At 45.0% G+C, this 20,166-nt stretch overlaps 1 protein-coding gene across 1 annotated transcript; it reads right to left on the bottom strand.

Annotated features, from left to right (window-relative positions):
- Positions 1 to 157: 157 nt before the first annotated feature.
- On the bottom strand, positions 158 to 19,883 carry mapk8b (mitogen-activated protein kinase 8b). Its single transcript, XM_056429469.1, has 12 exons — positions 19,572 to 19,883; positions 13,727 to 13,907; positions 13,393 to 13,522; positions 13,161 to 13,219; positions 10,990 to 11,128; positions 8,937 to 9,102; positions 7,191 to 7,262; positions 5,747 to 5,929; positions 4,812 to 4,936; positions 4,042 to 4,105; positions 3,783 to 3,860; positions 158 to 3,649 (listed from the first exon to the last, which is right to left on the bottom strand). Exons 2-12 carry the CDS (start codon positions 13,846 to 13,848, stop codon positions 3,633 to 3,635), a joined length of 1,155 nt encoding a protein of 384 aa, XP_056285444.1. The 5' UTR covers positions 13,849 to 13,907; positions 19,572 to 19,883; the 3' UTR covers positions 158 to 3,632.
- Between the last annotated feature and the right edge of the window lie 283 nt (positions 19,884 to 20,166).

Raw genomic sequence — 20,166 nt, 5'->3', positions numbered from 1 at the left:
TATGGTAAGATGTTGACCTTTTCACGACCTTGACCTTTGACCCGATTGATCCCAAAATCGAATCAAATGGTCCCCGGATAATAACCAATCATCCATCCATATATATTCATAACTGTCACCTGCTACATCAGAAAAGAAAAACTCATCCCACCAGAGATCAAAGTGTATTTTTTTTCTTTTTATTTGCAGTACATGATTATTTTCCGTGTTTCTCTTTAGAGGTGACATCATCCGATCCCAGTGACATCATCCGAGTGCATGAATTCTAAAACCGTGCACTTCTTCGTTGGTTGCGTTGTTTTTTTTTGGGGGGGGGGGGAGACGTGCAGATCCAGGAATTCTTAAAAACTACTTTGCATGGACTGGATTCACGAGCAAAACGTAACCAAAAAAACCCGGCGCCGTACATATATAAATGATTTATTGTATCTTCTTTACGTGTTTTATTAACATTATTCGTCCCTATAACACATCCGTCAAAAAAAGAAACCTCAGCGATTACGCAACATGACGATAAACGAGCCACAGAACTAAAAATGAATCTTATTCATAAAAATAAAGGAAAGGAAAACATGGATCGACAGTACCAAACATTTTGTTTACCTTCAGGAGACAGCTAACACACACACACACACACACACACACACACTAGCACAGTTTGCTGAAGGTATTGCACATTTAGTTTAAAAAATAAAAATAAAAATGTAATAAAACCCTCCCTACCCCCCCACTTCAAAAACAACAAAATACATATAACAATTCTCTTACTTCCAGGTGAAGTATACATAATGTACAAAACTAGAAGTCTGTTGAAACCGACAAATAGTACACGTTCAAAATAAATAAATAACGGAATCTGTTATTCACACGTCCTCCACAGCGACGGAAGTCAAACGAAAAGAACTGGCAGAAGTTCAGCGTAAGGTAGTTCATCAAAGCCCACTTTAAATCACAATTACAGCGTTTTGGAGAGATGCGGTAATTATATTTAAAGAAGAAGAAAAGCAACAACCTAAAATAGTCCAATTGAGAAATTAAGAGCACTTTCGTCAACGGAAGGTCTTTTTAAATGGATTATTAAAGCAAGTTTCCTACAGATGTGACGCTGTTTAAGGGGTTGTTTATGTTGTTTGTGTTGTAATCTAACAATTACTTGAAGTCAGTGCTGAACCAAAATGAAACCTTCACTTTTTCTAATTCTGGGGCCTGAAGGCCAGAGGAGCTCCGAGGAGACGCGACATCACGACGTTTAAATGGGTTGCACCACATAAACTACATCTGGCAAAGAAAAAGTTAAATATTGAGTGCTAAATAACTGCTAATTTATTCAACGTTAACAAAAACAATGACACCAAATTACAAAACGTGCCAATAATGTTCAACTGAACGACCAAATCAATTTCAGTCGTGTATTATCTAGGTATGTCATTAATTCTGAGGCTCACGTACATCATATATATTTTAAATAAATATATATATTGTATATGTATATATTTTATATAATATACAATATATACATATATTATATAATATACAATATATATATTATATATATAAAATAAATGTATATATAATATATATATATAATCGAGAATAAAATATATATTTTATATCAAATTAAATATAATATATACATATATATATAATATACATTTTATATTAAATATATAATAAATAAATATATTTTATATAATATATATATATATAAGATATCCTTAAGTTTGTATGGTGCAACCCCATTAAACACACACACACACCTGGACAAAGAGGAGGCGCGTCGTGCTCTACAGTAATTGAGAGCGTTATTAAAGACGTGTTCACGCTTCGTGATGCGAACATTTAAAGCGAAACACAACTGCCGCATGGGAAGTTTAAAACGCCATCGGGGCCCCTCGGTTTTTATTAATTTACCAATTCACGATCTTTATAAAAAACTAAATAAAAGAACATTGATTTGCAGATCCAAATACTGACGTAGACGCAGCGTTTCCCTTCGCTCAGTTTGATCCGGTAGTGGAGTAAAAAAAAGAATAATAATAATAATAAAAAACACCCTGTTTATTTTCATCGCTCTTACAATCATCACATTAAATTAGTCCTCAAAGAAAAGCTCGACCACGACGCCACGAAACAAACGGAAACACTTCTTATTACTTTGATGAAGCACCTTGATAGAACCGCCTCCGCCTCCTCCTCCTCCTCACCCCGCAGGACGCTGAAGTCCGACTCCGAAAACCAGTAGAAAAATATACAATACATTTGTGAGAACTACACCCCCCCCCCCCCCCCCCCACCTCACGCGTTATCACTTGAGACCACCGCTGTTAACCGACATCGAATGAAAACGCTCAGCAGGCACTTTTCCTTTCCGTCGACGCTCAAAACAAAACTACAAAAAAAAGACAGACGCTCAAAACGGGCACGAATATTATTATTATTGCATAACGCGAGAATGAATCCGTTTTTTAGTTTAATTTCTCTCCACAAATTGCAGGCCAAAAAAATCCCTTCTCAAAGTTTTTAAAGAAAAAGCACATTACCAACAGCAGGATCTTGAAGCTCCGCCTCCAACATCCACTCGCCCTCTCTCGACATCACGGTTCCCTACTCCACCTGAAGCACATTCTACATACACAACCTCCTCATATCTCTCTCTCTCTCTCATCTTTTCCGTCTCGATAAACTTCCCAAAAGCACGCCAAAAAAACACCGTGAAGGAGCGGCGAGCATCCAGACCGCCGCCGCTCCGCTTCCTAAATGTCTCAGACTAGAAGAAGCACTTTTAAAAACGTAGACTTTTCCATCATCAATACTGAAAGTCAAAAACAATGTAATCATATACGAGTGAGTCATTTTCTGTGAAGGAGTAAAATGATAAAGCTTTCGTTAAATGTTAGGAGGAAGTAGTCGTGACTCGGGAAATACATTTTCTTACGATCTCAGTTCTATGTCATATGCATTTGAAATAAAATCTGCATGATGATAACTACGTGTTGTGTTTCAACGCCTCACTGCAAACTCGTATCGAAGGTAAATCCACGTCGACCGTAAAATCTGTACAAACTCAAATCGACGTGGCAGGTTGTAAAAAATAAAAATAAAAAGATCACGCTAAACATTTTACAAGATATATTTCTTTCAATTTCCTCAACGTCGGTTTAATAAAAACCGGAACGTAGTGAAATCATTAAAAAAAATTAAATTAAAAAAAAATCCTCTCGTCGTCATCTTAGGTTTCTGAAGAAAAAAAATTAAGAAAATGCCACAAATAAATTACAGCTGGGACTCAAAGGAAGAAAAATAAATTCTAATAAAAAAGACAAATTAAAGGACTGTAAAAAAAGGAAAAAAAGAAATAATCTGTCCTTTCAGAAATAAAAATATTTTTCAAACAGCTAGCTGGCTAACCGCTACACTACTGAAGACAAGCACAGAGAGGGAGGGGGGGGGGGCGGAGCCAGAGCCAGTGGATTGGTCTCAGGTAAGACCAGGATGGGACCAAGAGGAGGGGGAAGGGGGCGGAGCCAGTGGATTGGTCTTAGATGAGACCAGGATGGGACCACGAGGAGGTGGAGATGCTCGTCATCCAGGCCGCAGTCAGGGGGGCCGGGTCGGTGGACGCGTGCTGCTGCTCACTGCTGCACCTGTGCTGTGAGACGGAGAAGGAGGCGTGTGGTCAGCCGACTGAAAGAACAACTCAAGACGCCCGACTCTAAATGTGCGCGCGCACACACACACACACACGCACGCGCACGCACAAACGCACGAGGAGCTCCACTCACCGATGGAGGCCGGCGGTCCCCTGACGACGCCGTTCTTCGTCCTCTCATCGCAGTCGAACACTTCTTTGTATATCAGTTCTGCAACAAGACGACAGTCCGGATCAACTTTGACCCCTGACCTTCCATCGACTTCTTAACAGCTGAAGACCAATTCAGACTTTTGGGTTCATAACTCCGACGTGCAGCAGAGATTTGTACATTTATAATAGTTTTAATTCAGACTATCAGAGGAAAACATGCGTCAGCGTCGTTCCTCTACCTTTCCACTCGTCCACCGTGTGCTCTCTCTCATCCAGCTGCTTGTCTGTGATCGCGGGCGGCGGCTGAAAAAATTAATAAAAACAAGATATTATTTCTGTAAAGCGACTTTGGGTATTTAGAGAAGCGCTATATAAAATTGAATGTTATTATTATTATTATAAATATATTCTAATTCTAAAATGAAGAGCGGCACACAGGTTCATAACCATTTTGGATTTCCCCGACTTTAAACCAAATTTCCATGACCAACATGTTTTTTTAAATCTCGGTGCAGACGCGAAAAAGTGAGAAAATGTGTAATTTAAACTACAATGAGAATTCCAAAGCATACAGTAAATAACCTTAAATGACTCAAATGAATGAGAGACAATAGTTTGATGAAAAGAATAAACATTCATGTTTTTTCAGTTACGGTGCGTTCACTTGCAGCGCGGAAAAATGAGGATGAAAGAGCGTATGCCGGTTTATATTTAGAGCGTCATTCTATTAAAAGGATATGAATTATTTAAAACTCAGCGTAAATGAACATGTGAATATAACACATTTCCATGACTTTTCCAAAACTCTGGGTATTTTTCTTTCAAGGACTTTTTCAGGCCTGAAAATAACCATTTTTTAAAAATGTCATGACTTTTCCAGGTTATCCACAAACCCTGAACACCACACTCCGGTATAATGATGTTCAGGCCCCAATGTAGTCCTTTTGGTTTTGTCCTGTAAAAAAAACCAATATAAAAATACCTTTTTAAAGTATTCTCGAGTACTCACCGCCTCCACTTCGGTCGGGTCGTACCACACGTTGATGTAGGGGTGCTTCAGAGCCTCGTCCACGGAGATCCGCTTCGACGCGTCTATCACCAGCATCTTGCAGAGCAGGTCTCGGGCCTGGCTCGCTAGAGAGGAATCAAAAAGAGAGAGAAAAGCGTCAACTTTAAAGCTTCAGCCGACTAGTTCACGACTTCAGGGGAAAACACGCCGTTGTTGCACGTTACTGTCTCTTTAAATTAACGAGGGGGCATAAATTAACGATCTCCACGGAGACACATCCAGGGTTCACACACGCGACCGATGGATTTCCAGGACCGAACATTTTGTGAACTCTCGCTGTACAACACGATCGTGGATTATCCGTGAGCTACTGTTGCTATGGCTTCCGAACCTTTCAGTTAAGGTGCGTTCACTGGCAGCACGGGAAAAAAAATTGTGGCCTCTTTCTTTTAAAAAACATCTTAATTATTTCAAACGAGTAAATGAAGACATTTCCAGGACTTTTCCAAAACTTTGGAAATGTAACTTTTTTGAAGGATTTTTCCAGGCCTGGGAATAAACATTTTTAAAATTCCATGATGTTTCCATGAGCGTGCGAACGCTGCACAACGGAGGTGAGTTCCTCCTTCGCAGTTCACCAAGTGGAACCGCTCTCGTAATTATAAATGCTTAATAAAATAAAAAAAGGCAGGCCCTGAACATGTATAACTGATTCTACACAGAGGGAGAGTTCACATTTTGGTCACCAGGGAATTATTATATTAATCCTTCAATTAAAAAAAAGAAGCAGTCATTATAAAAGTCCCCCATGATGAATTCTACATCAACAAAGAGGTCTAAATGAGTAAAACTGGAAAACATGATTCATCATTCACACTATTTATATATTCAACACACGGTTCCCCCTTCAGGCTGGACGAGGTACTACGCGGTACCTTTCAGCTTGTTGTTCTCGGAGTCGGCGGGGAACAGGACGTCGGGGAAGAGCTTCTCGAAGCTGTAGCCGGCGTAGCGCGGCCGGTTCTCCACGTAGGTCCTCACCGATTGGTTGAGCTTCATCAGGAACTCCAGGGACGGCGTTCCCAGCTGCTCGATCACCTTGTTCCACTGGTCGATGTCTGGTTCAGGTTCCAGTAGTTAAGGGAGAAAACCACCGGGGGACAGAGACCACCGTAGAGACCACCGTAGAGACCATCGTAGAGACCACCGTAGAGACTATAGTAGAGACCACAGCGGAGACCATCGTAGAGACCACCGTAGAGACTATCGCAGAAACCACAGTGGAGACCACCAGAGACCACCGTAGAGACCACCATAGAGACCATCTTAGAGACCACAGCGGAGACCACCGTAGGGATGGCCGTAGAGACCACCTTAGAGACCACCGTAGAGACCACCGTAGAGACCACAGCGGAGACCACCATAGAGACCACCTTAGAGACCACAGCAGAGACCACCGTAGAGACCACCGTAGAGACGGCCGGTGCTTTTTGAGACTTCAACTCTTGAATAATTTAGAGGGTGACATGTGGAGCGCTGCGTCTCTGGGAGACGACGCTCCTAAAATACTCCTGAACAGCTTGTACACAGAGGGCTGGTGGAAGGGCTCCATCAACAGAGACACACACACACACACACACACACACCTTGTTCACCTCTTCTTTAACACTGTGGCTCCGTCCTTCAAGAGGAGGATCGGTGGTTCGATTCCCCGGCCCTGCTAGACGTGCCGACGTGCCCTCGAGCGACACTCAACCCCCCGACGCAGATAAAAGATGGCGGCAAAAGACACACGGGCCCGATGAGCTGATGATATCGGCGGCGGCGGCGTTAGCCGACTACCGTTTCTTACGCGGGTTTTAAAATAAACTGTTTTTACTAACTTTTGTTTATAATCCCCAGAAATATAAGAAGAAACATCAGTGAAATAATTTAAAGTCCTCAGTTCAAGCATATAATAAATTAAGAAGAATATATTCATACATTATCAGTTTTTTTGTCACATTATTTGGTTAAAGTCTACAGACTATAATAGATGCTTGTTTTCTTATTGTTTAGCTTCTCTCTCTAACGCTATATTAACCAACGTCAACCGGTATATTCGAATTTTAAAGCGACTATTGGCTTCTTAATGCAAAGTAATGTTTTTGCGACCTAAATATTAAGATAATAAAAACCACACAACGGCATTTCTACACGCTTTGAAACCACTTCATTAATGTCCATCAATAACATGAATAAATAAATATAGTGTGTATTCCTGAACGCCAACATGGTGCACGATGACTCGCCGTGCGACGAGATATGAAACGAGGCGTCAAGACACAAAGGATGAAGGGGGGAGTGATGCATTGTGGGGGTTTTGGGATGTAAGGATACGGTCAGTGCCTGGGAACAGCACACTGCCCCGGACCATTTCAGCCATGATGCAGCCAACAGACCAGACATCCACTGGAAAAATGAAATGACAAACCACCTCTTGAGCATGCAGGACTGGAACAAACAACAACAACAACAATAATAATAATATTTAAAATAATAATCATAAAAACAACAATAATCGTAATAATAAAAATAATTTAAAAAACAACAACAATAATTATTATAATAATTATAATAAATAAAAACAATAATAATAATAAATTTAAAAAACAACAATAATGATCATAATAATAAAAACAACAATAATAATAATCATAATAATAATCAAAAGAACAAAGGGGGAAATTAAAACATGGTGCCAGGTGATGTGTGTGATACGTGACAAACACAAAGATGGAGTCTCATGCCCTCTTCAAACCTCGGTCGACTCATCGCGATCGTCATTTTTTTCAAGTGTCTGAAGAACTTATCAAAGAAAAGCCGAATTCTCCTCGGCATCCTCGCTGCAACTTTCTCGTCTTCAAACTAGAGTCTTCTCAACGATTCATTTAGACGCGACAAAAATAATCCTTTTTTTCATGACTCAACAAACAACAACAAAACGATTCATGTTGTGGAGCGAAAAAGTACGAATTTACCTCAGTGACTCAATTACATTTCAGCTTTAGTTTGTTTTATGGGAATGCTCAAAGCAACAGCGCTGAGGAAGATGACTGAGGAAGAAGTCGTGGGAGCTCTTTGATCTGCGAGAAGACAAGTCGGGCAAATCTGAGACGAAACGTTTTTTGGGGGTCCTTAAGGAAAAGCTGAGACACCGCTGCAGAGCAGCTCAAGGATACAATCCCTTCCCGGAAAAAGGATTTTGTGGCGAACCATTTCTGCCATAATGCAGCCCACAGCCCAAATATCCACTACGTATGCGCAGCATAAAAAAAAAATAATAAAAAAAGGAGGGAAAGAGATTAAGCAAAAGAATGCAACAGGTCAGCAAGAAAGGAGAGGATGAGACGGTATTAACAAGAGATGTGTTATAACGGGAGCATTATATTGTTACGCATCCCCACCTCTACAAAAAGAAAAGAACAGTTGTTTTTAAATCTCCACGCAAACATTATTTTTTTGCTGAACTGACTTGTTATGCATCAAACTATTCGCTGGACTGCTGCAGTCACGTCTCCATCACGACTACGTTTAAATATTTTCGGGAAATACACTTTTTTTTTAGGTTGGCACCACAGGAAGCTAGACACAGGAGGCAGTTAGCTTAGCTTAGCACAAAGTCTGGCAGCAGGGCTCCACTAATGCACGTCAACTGTCCTGGAGTGTGTGTGTGTGTTATCTTTGGACTGAGCTGGGCTTAAATAACCGTCTCCTGGTTCTAGCTTCACCTCCAACAAACGAGATACAGGAGAGTGGCGCCTCAAAAATGTTAAAACGACACTTTAAGAGTCTCGCATAAAACTGAGATATCCCGTGAAATTGCTGACGCGTGCACAGAAGCCCGTTCATTCAAACGCCAAGACAGGCAACCTCTGAATAAAACATAACGCATACTTAAAGCCCGCTGGGACAGGAAGTTCCCCACGAGGCACCGATGCCCAGCATGCCCCTCCCCCCCAGAGTGAGACCTTTACTTTGTGAGTGTGTGTGTGTGTGACGTCCCAGAGGGGGAAAGGCCATGCAGCAGCAGCGGCTCCTCACTGACCGCCACAGCTGAGAAGCCGCTTCCCGCCGCTCACTCACCGTTGGCCTGGTAGCCCATGCCCAGGATGACCTCGGGGGCGCGGTAGTACCGCGTGACCACGTAGGGCGTCATCAGGAGGCCGGTGGCGGCCGTCCGGGCCAGGCCGAAGTCCAGGATCTTCAGGGTGCAGTCCGACTTCACCACGATGTTGCTGGGCTTCAGGTCCTGTACGGGCGAGAGAGAGAGAGAGTGTGAGAGAAAGCGAGCGAGAGAGAGAGAGACAGAGAGAGACAGATAGAGACACAGATGGAGAGAGAGAGAGACACAAAGAGAGAGAGAGACAGAGAGACACAGAGAGAGAGGGAAAGAGATAGAGACAGAGGGAAAGAAAGACAGTTAGAGAGACAGACACAGATAGAAAGAGAGCGACAGAGCGAGAGCGACGGAGACAGAGCGATAGAGACAGAGACACAGATAGAGAGAGAGACAGATAGAGACACAGATGGAGAGAGAGAGACACAAAGAGAGAGAGAGATACAGAGACAGAGAGAGAGAGGGAAAGAGCGATAGAGAGACACAGATAGAGAGAGAGAGACATAGCGATAGAGACACAGATAGAGAGAGAGAGACAGAGCGATAGAGAGAGAGACACAGATCGAGAGAGAGACAGAGCGATAGAGACACAGATAGAGAGAGAGACACAGATCGAGAGAGAGACAGAGTGATAGAGACACAGATAGAGAGAGAGACACAGATCGAGAGAGAGACAGAGCGATAGAGAGAGAGACACAGATCGAGAGAGAGACAGAGCGATAGAGACACAGATAGAGAGAGAGACACAGATCGAGAGAGAGCGACAGAGAGACAGATAGAGACACAGATGGAGAGAGAGAGACACAAAGAGAGAGAGAGAGATACAGAGACAGAGAGCGAGAGGGAAAGAGCGATAGAGAGACACAGAGAGAGAGACATAGCGATAGAGAGACACAGAGCGATAGAGAGACACAGATAGAGAGAGACAGAGCGATAGAGACACAGATAGAGAGAGAGAGACAGAGCGATAGAGAGAGAGACACAGATAGAGAGAGAGAGACAGAGCGATAGAGACACAGATAGAGAGAGAGAGACAGAGCGAGAGAGAGACACAGATAGAGAGAGAGACAGAGCAATAGAGAGAGAGACACAGATAGAGAGAGACAGAGCGATAGAGACACAGATAGAGAGAGAGACAGAGCAATAGAGAGAGAGACACAGATAGAGAGAGACAGAGCGATAGAGAGACACAGATAGAGAGAGAGAGACAGAGCGATAGAGAGAGAGACACAGATAGAGAGAGAGACAGAGCGATAGAGAGACACAGATAGAGAGAGAGCGTTGGAGAGAGCAAAAGAGCGAGAGAGAGCGTTAATATAATGGCGTCCATGTTGAACCGTAATCAGAGTTGAGGTCACGACCCCATGCGGTGAATGTCTCTGAACCTTTTGAGATGGACCGCATGAGTGAAAAGAGACTCGACGTTCTCGTGTTCTCTGTTCTGAGGGCGACTGAAGAGACGCGCTCGTCATGAATGTTCTTAGTTTGCACTCTTGGTTGATTCACTTATTGTAAGTCGCTTTGGATAAAAGCGTCTGCTAAATGACATGTGATGTCATGTAAATAAAACCCGAACGCTCGCCGGTATAACTTCTTGACGACTGCCAAAACAAATATTCCAGCCATGACAGTTTACGGTTGACTGGAGGCAGTGAGACCCGAGGACTCTGAGCCTCTCGTGAAGCCCAGGAGGACCAGAGATTTGAGTCTCGGGGCGATCCACGACTCGTTCACCTCCACCAGGCCGTGCGTGGCGGTGCAGGAGGAGCTCTGCCACTCGACTGCTGCGTCTTTCACTGAGGGTGATTGACAGAGCGCCGCAAGTGTGTGTGTGTGTGTGTGTGTGTGTGTGTGCAAGAGGGATCCTTTGTGTGTGGCCGCCGGGGCTTCACGGTGTGTGTGTATCTGTGTGTGTATCTGTGTGGTGTGAGTTCCCTTTGAGGTCGTAGGTCGTCTGTGACGCTGCGATTCCCCCGGAACCCGTGCATATTTGCGGCGGTGTCACCGGCGTGCACTCACCCGGTGGATGATGCCGGCGGCGTGCAGGTGTTTGATTCCGCACAGCATCTGGTAGAGCAGGTAGGACAGCCTCTCGTGGTCCAGCTCCATCTGAATCACCTGGCACAGGTTGGCATCCATCAGCTCCATCACTAGATACCTGGGAAGGGAAACCGCAGAGGGTGAAGCAATCCCACACACACACACAGGCAGAAGCACAGAGCTACACTTCAAACTCTTATTTCCTTCCCCGTGACATTTCGGAGGTGACAGTAACGTCTCCTGAGGCTGCGATGACGCAGCTGTGAGATCCTCCATCCCTCCTTCAGACAGGAAGGACCTTCAGACAGATTCTTATTCTCAGAAACATCTCAGTGACGGAGCGTGCTGCTCTGCACCAAACGAAGCACGACTTCCGCGTCCTCGGAAACCCAAAATGGACAAAATATTTTGCACACTGTACATTTTGTGTAATGCACTGCGAGGTCGTCGGGGATTCAAGTACGCAGTCAGGAAGCCCTCCGGCTACCATTTACCCAGCTTCCTTCTGAGCTCCAATCAGGCACACACAGCGCTGCATGCGTGTGTGTGTGTGTGTATCACAAGGATGCATTCTGTGTGTGTGTGTATGTGTATGTGTATGTGTGTGTGTGTGTGTGTGTGTGTGTATGCTTCTAGAGGATGATATCAATCATGAACATATTCATTTCTTTGTGTGAATATTTAGTTATTTTAAGATAAAACACCTGTTATTCCCCCGTGAGTAGGAAGAGTTTGACACATTAAACCATCTCTGCTGCCCGGCGTGCTTCTAGTGGCTAACAGATACCACCGGACCAGAGATCCCGCTCAGCTACACGAGCTCCTAAAAGAACAAAGGTATTCTAGGCCCGCAGAACGCCTCATCCTGTACCGACTTGACAAACACTCAGATCTCAGGGCCCGGTTCCTCATACGAGGTTCAACTCAGTCCATCAGATGTCCTGTTATCCAGCTTAAATTAACCCGACGATTGAAGTCAGGCTAACTCTGTTTCTCAAAGGCCGATCCGCCCTCAAACTATCTCCTTAATCTGAACCAGACCGGCGTCGATCACCGAAAACCGTGATTTTCTAAAGGCACAAAGTCAAATGAACTCGAGGGAAGAGCCTCTTTCCTCTCCGCTGACGAGCAGGAGGTGATGGTGAGGAACTCCAGACCATAATCACGAACATCTAACACCGCTGTGAGGGCTGGACAGGAAGCACGGCGCGCATCAGACAAGTCAGATGTGCAATGCTGCGCTCATATGAATATTCTCAACGCCTATTTGTGGTTTATTCAATTCATTATTCAAGCTGGAGAGGGGGCGTGGCTTATCTCCGTGGAAACAGTTATACTTTCCACCATGGAAGAAATAACCAGTTTCTGCTTTGTACTTAGAAATCCCACAAACATCAAACGCCCTCGTGTTTGGGTTCATAACATCAAGATATGTACACATAACATCACCTCACGCGACTTTTACCGACGACGCCTGGATGAAAATCTGCTTTACTCGCATCCATTCGTCTTTGCGTCGACTTTCGTGGAATCTACTCGCAACGGTTTTTAATGTGAATGCGTCCGATTAGATTTCGTTAAATGTGCCTGCAGCTTAATGACATGCATCACCCAATGAGATCTAAAATAACCATCTCAACTCTTTCAGTATAAGGAGATAAAAACAAGCCCACAGATTATTCTTATTGATACGAATTAATAGATACTTATGAGGATATATATATACTGTATGTGTTTATGTATCATGTACTATATATATGTGTATATACACATGTATGTGGAGATGACCATATAGAACTAGGAGTTTGAATATGTGATCAGTATGGATGGATGTATTATTCATAATCAGAAATTCAATCAAGAGAAGCAGTGAAAAGAAATATTGTGAGATTCTCTATTCTTCTCATGAGTCCACCGTAATAATAATAATTCTCTACACTACATGAGTATTCTACAGTACTTATTTAGGCTGCAGGAGGCATTGTGGGGTCCATGACCCCTATTGTCAAAGACTGATTCACATTTTTTGATGTATTTTGCCAAACTTGCTTCGTGGAACCGAAAAGCCAGATTTATGGTAATCTTATCCTGAAAACTCTCCAGCTAATTATGTTAGCCAGGTACGAGGAGTCGGGCCCAGTTGTACTCACACGTCTTGGAATTCTTCCAGTGTCTTCTGGGGCGTGAATACATTTAATAGGCCGATTATCTGTCGGGGAAAAAAACAACAAGGAAAATAAAACGGTTATTAATCTGCAAATCAGGAAGGGGAGACGAACAAATGGCAACCCAGATGTGAGCTTGTATCCATAGGAACCCGAAAAACAACACAGCTCATCCATTCAAAAACATGCCAACGATTACAGAAACTGGAGCTCTTACGTTCTTGTGGTTGACACATTTCATGAGCACCAGCTCCCTGTAGGCCCGCTTGGCGTGGGTTTGATTCTGGAACGGCCGGCTCAGCTTCTTGATGGCGACGTTCCTCTCAAAGTTGTGATCGTACGCTGAACTGGAGGTGAAGAAATGAAGGCAAAAAAAAACAACCTCAGAGACAAGTCCATAAGAAAAAAGGCAGATGGACAAAATCTGATGAAGACCATGAAATGCAGTTGAAAACAGAAAATCGAGCACGATTTCTTTTGTCAAGCGATTTTTAACATAAACAACAACAAAAAAACATTCAGAATTTTTATTTTGTTTCTCTTCGACTTACCAGACGATTCCCTGGGCGCCGGATCCGATGGGTCTGAGGTTCTGGTAGCGCTTCAAAACCATAAAAGTCGAATCGCCCACATCGATGCTGTAGTACTCCTTCTCGCGCTTGTTCCGGTTCATGGTGAAGCCTTGGACGAACGCTATGACTGGGCGTGCAAGTGGGGCTGTCCTCTCAAGACCTGCAGAGAGGGAAGGAGACGTTGGCGTTTGGAAAGGGAAGGAGACATCGGCGTTTCTTCCCCGCCGCCAATCCACCTTTGGATTTCAACACATCCGCGCGGCTTGAAAAATGGATTTACCAAATTCCTCATTTTATTTTCTATGCACGCTTCCATATTGGCAAAAAAAAGTTTTTAACGACACAGTTTCTCAAACTTGTTCCGTCACTTTGGAAGATAAATGTTGCACCAACAAAATGGTCCGTGCTAAAATAAAATGTTGTGACTCCATCTGTAGTAGAATAAAGAAAATTGTAATTGCTTTAAAGTAAACAAGATTGCTGCATCAGAAAAACAAAAATTACAGGGTGACGGGTGGTCAGGAAGAACACTGGAGTTGATAAGTGTCTTCTTGTCTGATCAATACGCAACTGTGAGGTGCGCGACTTGACAGAGCGGCCAGCTGCTGATCACTCACTCAACAGCCAGATGTGTATGCATAGATGGTGGAAAAAAATTTTGGGAGCACCGAAGACCCATTTTGACCCAGGAAAACCCCTGGAATGTCATCTTACTTCCGCCTCATCAGTTATAACGACTACTGCATGACCCCAAAAGGTCGGGCCGACCGAGACGCTCAGAGGCAGCAGGGCGGCTGGGTTTCACGTCTGAAGACGGCGAATCATTAGCAGGATTTGGAGCATCGCGCTGAGGAGGTCGGGTCGGCGCTGATAGCTGTAGGTTCCTTGGACCATGACCCCCACCGACCTCTGGATCTCTCTGACTACCACCGACTCCCCCCTCCCTCCCTTTCAGTATATCTTAGCCTACGAGGCTTTCCTCCTCCTCCTCGCACTGAAGTCAAACGCTGCTCGCATCCACCTGTGCCAACTCCTCGTCTCTTTGTGCTTTATCCTTTTCTGCTTCTTCTAATCTTTTGTCTCCTCTCCGCTCCGACGCCTTCAATCATCTCCCGTCAGCCGCAACAACAACCTGCAGCTGACTGAGCGAGATGGATGAAAGGTTCACAAGAGGAGCCGGAACTCGAGTTATGTTATCCAACAGCTAGAGACGTACTGCCAGATATGGAGAGGAAGAAGAAAAAGACGTTTTCTTCCACAGAATCGAGACCCTGAACCAACCAGTCGTCTTCTGAGATCCTTGACCAGACCCTGAACCCACCAGTCGTCTTCTGAGATCTTTGACCAGACCCTGAACCCACCAGTCGTATTCTGAGATCCTTGACCAGACCCTGAACCCACCAGTCGTCTTCTGAGATCTTTGACCAGACCCTGAACCCACCAGTCGTATTCTGAGATCCTTGACCAGACCCTGAACCCACCAGTCGTATTCTGAGATCCTTGACCAGACCCTGAACCCACCAGTCGTCTTCTGAGATCTTTGACCAGACCCTGAACCGACCAGTCGTATTCTGAGATCCTTGACCAGACCCTGAACCCACCAGTCATATTCTGAGATCCTTGACCAGACCCTGAACCCACCAGTCGTATTCTGCGAACCTTGACCAGACCCTGAACCCACCAGTCGTTTTCTGAGATCCTTGACCAGACCCTGAACCCACCAGTCGTATTCTGAGATCCTTCACCGGACCCTGAACCCACCAGTCGTCTTCTGAGATCCTTGACCAGACCCTGAACCCACCAGTCGTATTCTGAGATCCTTGACCAGACCCTGAACCCACCAGTCGTCTTCTGAGATCTTTGACCAGACCCTGAACCCACCAGTCGTCTTCTGAGATCCTTGACCAGACCCTGAACCCACCAGTCGTATTCTGAGATCCTTCACCGGACCCTGAACCCACCAGTCGTATTCTGAGATCCTTGACCAGACCCTGAACCCACCAGTCGTCTTCTGAGATCTTTGACCAGACCCTGAACCCACCAGTCGTATTCTGAGATCCTTGACCAGACCCTGAACCCACCAGTCGTATTCTGAGATCCTTGACCAGACCCTGAACCCACCAGTCGTCTTCTGAGATCTTTGACCAGACCCTGAACCCACCAGTCGTCTTCTGAGATCCTTGACCAGACCCTGAACCCACCAGTCGTATTCTGAGATCCTTCACCGGACCCTGAACCCACCAGTCGTATTCTGAGATCCTTGACCAGACCCTGAACCCACCAATCGTATTCTGAGATCCTTGACCAGACCCTGAACCCACCAGTCGTATTCTGAGATCCTTGACCAGACCCTGAACCCACCAGTCGTCTTCTGAGATCCTTGACCAGACCTGAACCCACCAGTCCTTCTGAGATCCTTGACCAGACCCTGAACCCACCAGTCGTATTCTGAGATCCTTGACCAGACCCTGAACCCACCAGTCGTATTCTGAGATCCTTGACCAGACCCTGAACCCACCAGTCGTCTTCTGAGATCCTTGACCAGACCCTGAACCCACCAGTCGTATTCTGAGATCCTTGACCAGACCCTGAACCCACCAGTCGTATTCTGAGATCCTTGACCAGACCCTGAACACACCAGTCGTATTCTGAGATCCTTGACCAGACCCTGAACCCACCAGTCGTCTTCTGAGATCCTTGACCGGACCCTGAACCCACCAGTCGTATTCTGAGATCCTTCACCGGACCCTGAACCAAACCGGCAGTGCCTAGCGCCTCTTCACCAGGACGCACGGACTAAACAAAGCGAAATCTATTCCGAGTGCGTTTTAATAGATTTGCATGATGGCGATTATTTAAATTAGTCCAGATTACATAATGTCCTCACGTCACTTTATTTCCATACGACTCAGTCAAATCTCGAGACTGATCCACCCAGCAGCGGAAAACAAAATGTCAACCTCTCAGAAATAAAAACGCAAGGAGCTTCTAGAACTCTTTTTTGGGGGGGAAATGTCACTCGGTAAATCAAAAGTAAGGCCCAGCGACAGTGAGAGAGACAGACGGAGAGAGAGAGAGTCCTCCCGTCGTGTTCTACCAGGCGTATTTAAGCACTGCAGAATATGTCTAAACGGATGTGAGGCTTCAGTGCGCTGCGGGACGTGATTCTGGAGACAGAACAGCGCATATCAGGGCCGCGGTGCGGCTGGAGGACGCGTGGCCGGATACGGACGTCAGACCGTCGACCCGAGGAGACCTCGAGGAGGCAAGCGGCACGAGCAGGGTGACAACAGAAAGAGACATCTGCTCGCCGAGCGGTCGAGTGGGGTTTGTCACGACGGACCCCACAACGAGACTTTATCTGTTCGATCACGTGACCTTCCCCACAGGGGGGGGGTCACAGGTCAAACTGGATGTGATTGTTTTGATTAATCAAGATTGTTGGACTTGTTTTTATGTTGATGTTCTGTTTTAATGTTGTTTCTATCTTACATGCTTTTATCTTTTATTCTGTATTATTTTATTGTAAGGTGACCGTGGGTGACTTGAAAGGCGCCTCCAAATCAAATGTGTTATTATTATTATTAACAGATAATCCTTCTTGATATATCGGCATCAAAGGGTTCAGCTTTGGCAAAGAGTTGCCCGCCCACTACAGCTGACATAGACGTCCATTTTTGTTCCTCCACATTTGTCTCTGCAATCGTGTCCAGATTTCCATCATTATCTCCCTGGCAACCGTCAGTCTGTCCCCCATCCAGCCGCTTCACAGCCCAGACTCCTTACCAACGAGGTGTTGACCCGAGATCCAGTCCACTAGCAATTTGGGAGGGTTGTGAATCATCTTCCAATTGCTCGCATTGAGCCAAAGTAACGGCGTCTGACGACAAGAGCACACGAGGATACAACACGTCTCTTCTGATAGTCGAGCAGAACTCTTTATTCAAGCGTGTCCTTCCAACAATCGGAGACCAATTTTAGCTAATGTGCTACTCGTATAAAACAGGACAACTGACCTTGAGGGCTTTTTTATATGGGTTTAAATCTTTTTTTATATGGGTTTAAATCTTTTTTTATATGGGTTTAAATCCCGTCAATAGACCAAACCTTCAGAGATTCTGAAGCTTTCTCACGTCTCAAACGCGGCGGCTGTTGTGTTGACGCCCATGAGACTGTAGTCCGCACCTTGCTGTAGTTTTTTTACTTTCAAAAGTTACAAAGATAAATAAAGCTTGGAACAACGTTATTGGCTTTTTGCACCGGGTCAACGGCAGTCACAACTGAAAGTGACAGCGATATGGACTTCGGAAAAAACATTTATTTGTGCCAATATTACCAATTAACATGATAATGTCACAATAAATTAATATTACACACATCGATTCGTGCATGCAAAATCTTCACGGCGAGCCTTGTTTGAACATCTGTGTCGGGTGCATGCACAAAACACATATTTGCACAAGATATTAAAAAGAACGACTCATGAAGTATCGGGGAGGATTTGAGCGACGTTATCTCTCGAGGAAACCGTCTTCGCGCTCGCTCATGAACTGAAGCGTGTCGTTTAAAATAATTAACATATCTACAGAAGCAAGTTATGGTAACACAACTGTGAGTCACACAGTGCACACAACAAGCCGTTACTGTTGGCACTGTGGTTCAACTATTGGGCAACTATAAAAATGTTCATTACCTAACATCCACAAGTCACAGGCCTCAGAAATCTCAGTACCAACTCACAACACCTCCGGATATCAATGGCGGGACTCGCGATGTCATCTCTCAAGGCTATTTATATTTTTAGTTTTGATGCAGTAATCAGATTTCTTTGTGCTTTTTGGCTGCTGTTCTCGGGTTATTTAAAACAATCAAAAATTCAATAATTGCTAGCATTGTACAGTGCAGTGCATTCTGAGACTAGAGGAAACATGTTGGACAGATAGCACACACACAAGCTGCAACCTGTGACCATCTACGTCAAACCGGATGGTAAATAACAATAATAATAATAATAAATCCGTAATAATAAATAGATTTTTTTTAAATATCACCGGTAATTTTAGATATTATAAAACCCTTTTACATTAGATTAACTTGCGACATTAGATTAACCTGCTCGACGTTCACCTTTTCGCAGGTATGTGACACCATTCCCGTCGCGCACACACACGCGCGCACACACACACACACACACACACACACAAACAGACTGCAGCCTCGCGCGTGTTGCCAAATATCGACACCCCATCTGCGCACAGCGGTCAACGCATTAACGGAGAGATCGGTACACAACAAACTGGCGTGAACGCGCCGATGCTCGCGCTTCCTTTCTTCCGAGGGGACATGCGCGAGAACATATCTATTAGCAGGAAATATGCGCGAGCCGATACCTTAGCTTTAAAAAAAGAAGGGGGGGGGGGTATTACAAAAAAGGCGTCGATGCGGATTTTGGGGGATGACCAGAGACTGGAGGTCACGGCGTTGCAGTTGGGAGGCTTTTTTCGCCCAATTTTCGAAACTGGCAACCCGGTTCGCAGTTGACGCTGTGCTAACGTGTGTGTAGTTTGTGTGTGTAGCACTGGGGAGGTTAGCAGTGCTGCGCAGCGCTGCCCCGGTGTAGCCGCTCGCGCTCGGTCTGGCTGCCTCCTGCCAGTTAGGCCAGACCTGTCCCGGTAACCGTGTATTCACTGGAGGAACACCTCGTCACGGTGGCGTGCGCGAGACTAATGTGTCCGTTACCACCCCTCAAAAAACGGTTCACAATAACACGCCTATAACATGTTTCACAGGAGGAAGCAGGAGAAGAAGAAAATGTCGAGCTCACCCCTCAACGGTTAATTCCAAAAAGTGTCGACCCGCAGTCGCCGCTCGCTGGAGACAGACACAACCCGGACGGGTTTTTTTTTGGGTGGTGTTGTTGGTGGAGGTGGAGGAAGAAAAAAACAACTCTTTAATCCGCTTTTCCTTCCGAATCCTCTCCCGTTGTTCCCCCTCGCGCTAGCAGACCAGGGTCATCGCTAACACGCGCGTGGCTCCGGTGTAACCTAATCTCTGGGCTTCCGCGCGACTCGAGCGGTTTCTGCCATTTTCGTAGCGGCGTCGTCTGAAACGTTGCGACGCTTCCTCGGCTGCACAACGAGGACCGTGGGGAGGGGAGGGGAGGAGGGGAAGGAGGAGGAGGAGGAGGAGGGGGAGGGGCGTTCAACACCGCCTGCGCGTTACCGACAGCCGCCGCTGGAGAAACCGGAAGCGACGATTTCGCAACGTTTTGGGATGACACGGCGCGCGCAGCGATAGGATTTTTGCTGCTGATTTAAAACACATATATATTTATATTAGTGTTGTGAAAAATAACGCGTTATGATTAAATTACAGGATTAATTAGTTAAATTTTTTTAACGCATGCGCAGAATGAGCTT

This window comes from Pseudoliparis swirei, chromosome 13 (genome assembly GCF_029220125.1).
Source record: "Pseudoliparis swirei isolate HS2019 ecotype Mariana Trench chromosome 13, NWPU_hadal_v1, whole genome shotgun sequence".
Taxonomy (NCBI): Eukaryota; Metazoa; Chordata; class Actinopteri; order Perciformes; family Liparidae; genus Pseudoliparis; species Pseudoliparis swirei.
This window is presented reverse-complemented; position numbering and strand designations above follow the sequence as displayed.

Coding starts and splice junctions, on each gene's coding strand:
- mapk8b (XM_056429469.1), bottom strand. CDS start 13,848: ATGAACCGGAACAAGCGCGAGAAGGAGTACTACAGCATCGATGTGGGC. Junction 11,129..13,160: donor CTGGAAGAATTCCAAGACGT/GTGAGTACAACT, acceptor TTCCCTTCCCAG/GTATCTAGTGATGGAGCTGA. Junction 4,106..4,811: donor ACCCGACCGAAGTGGAGGCG/GTGAGTACTCGA, acceptor TAATTTTTTCAG/CCGCCGCCCGCGATCACAGA.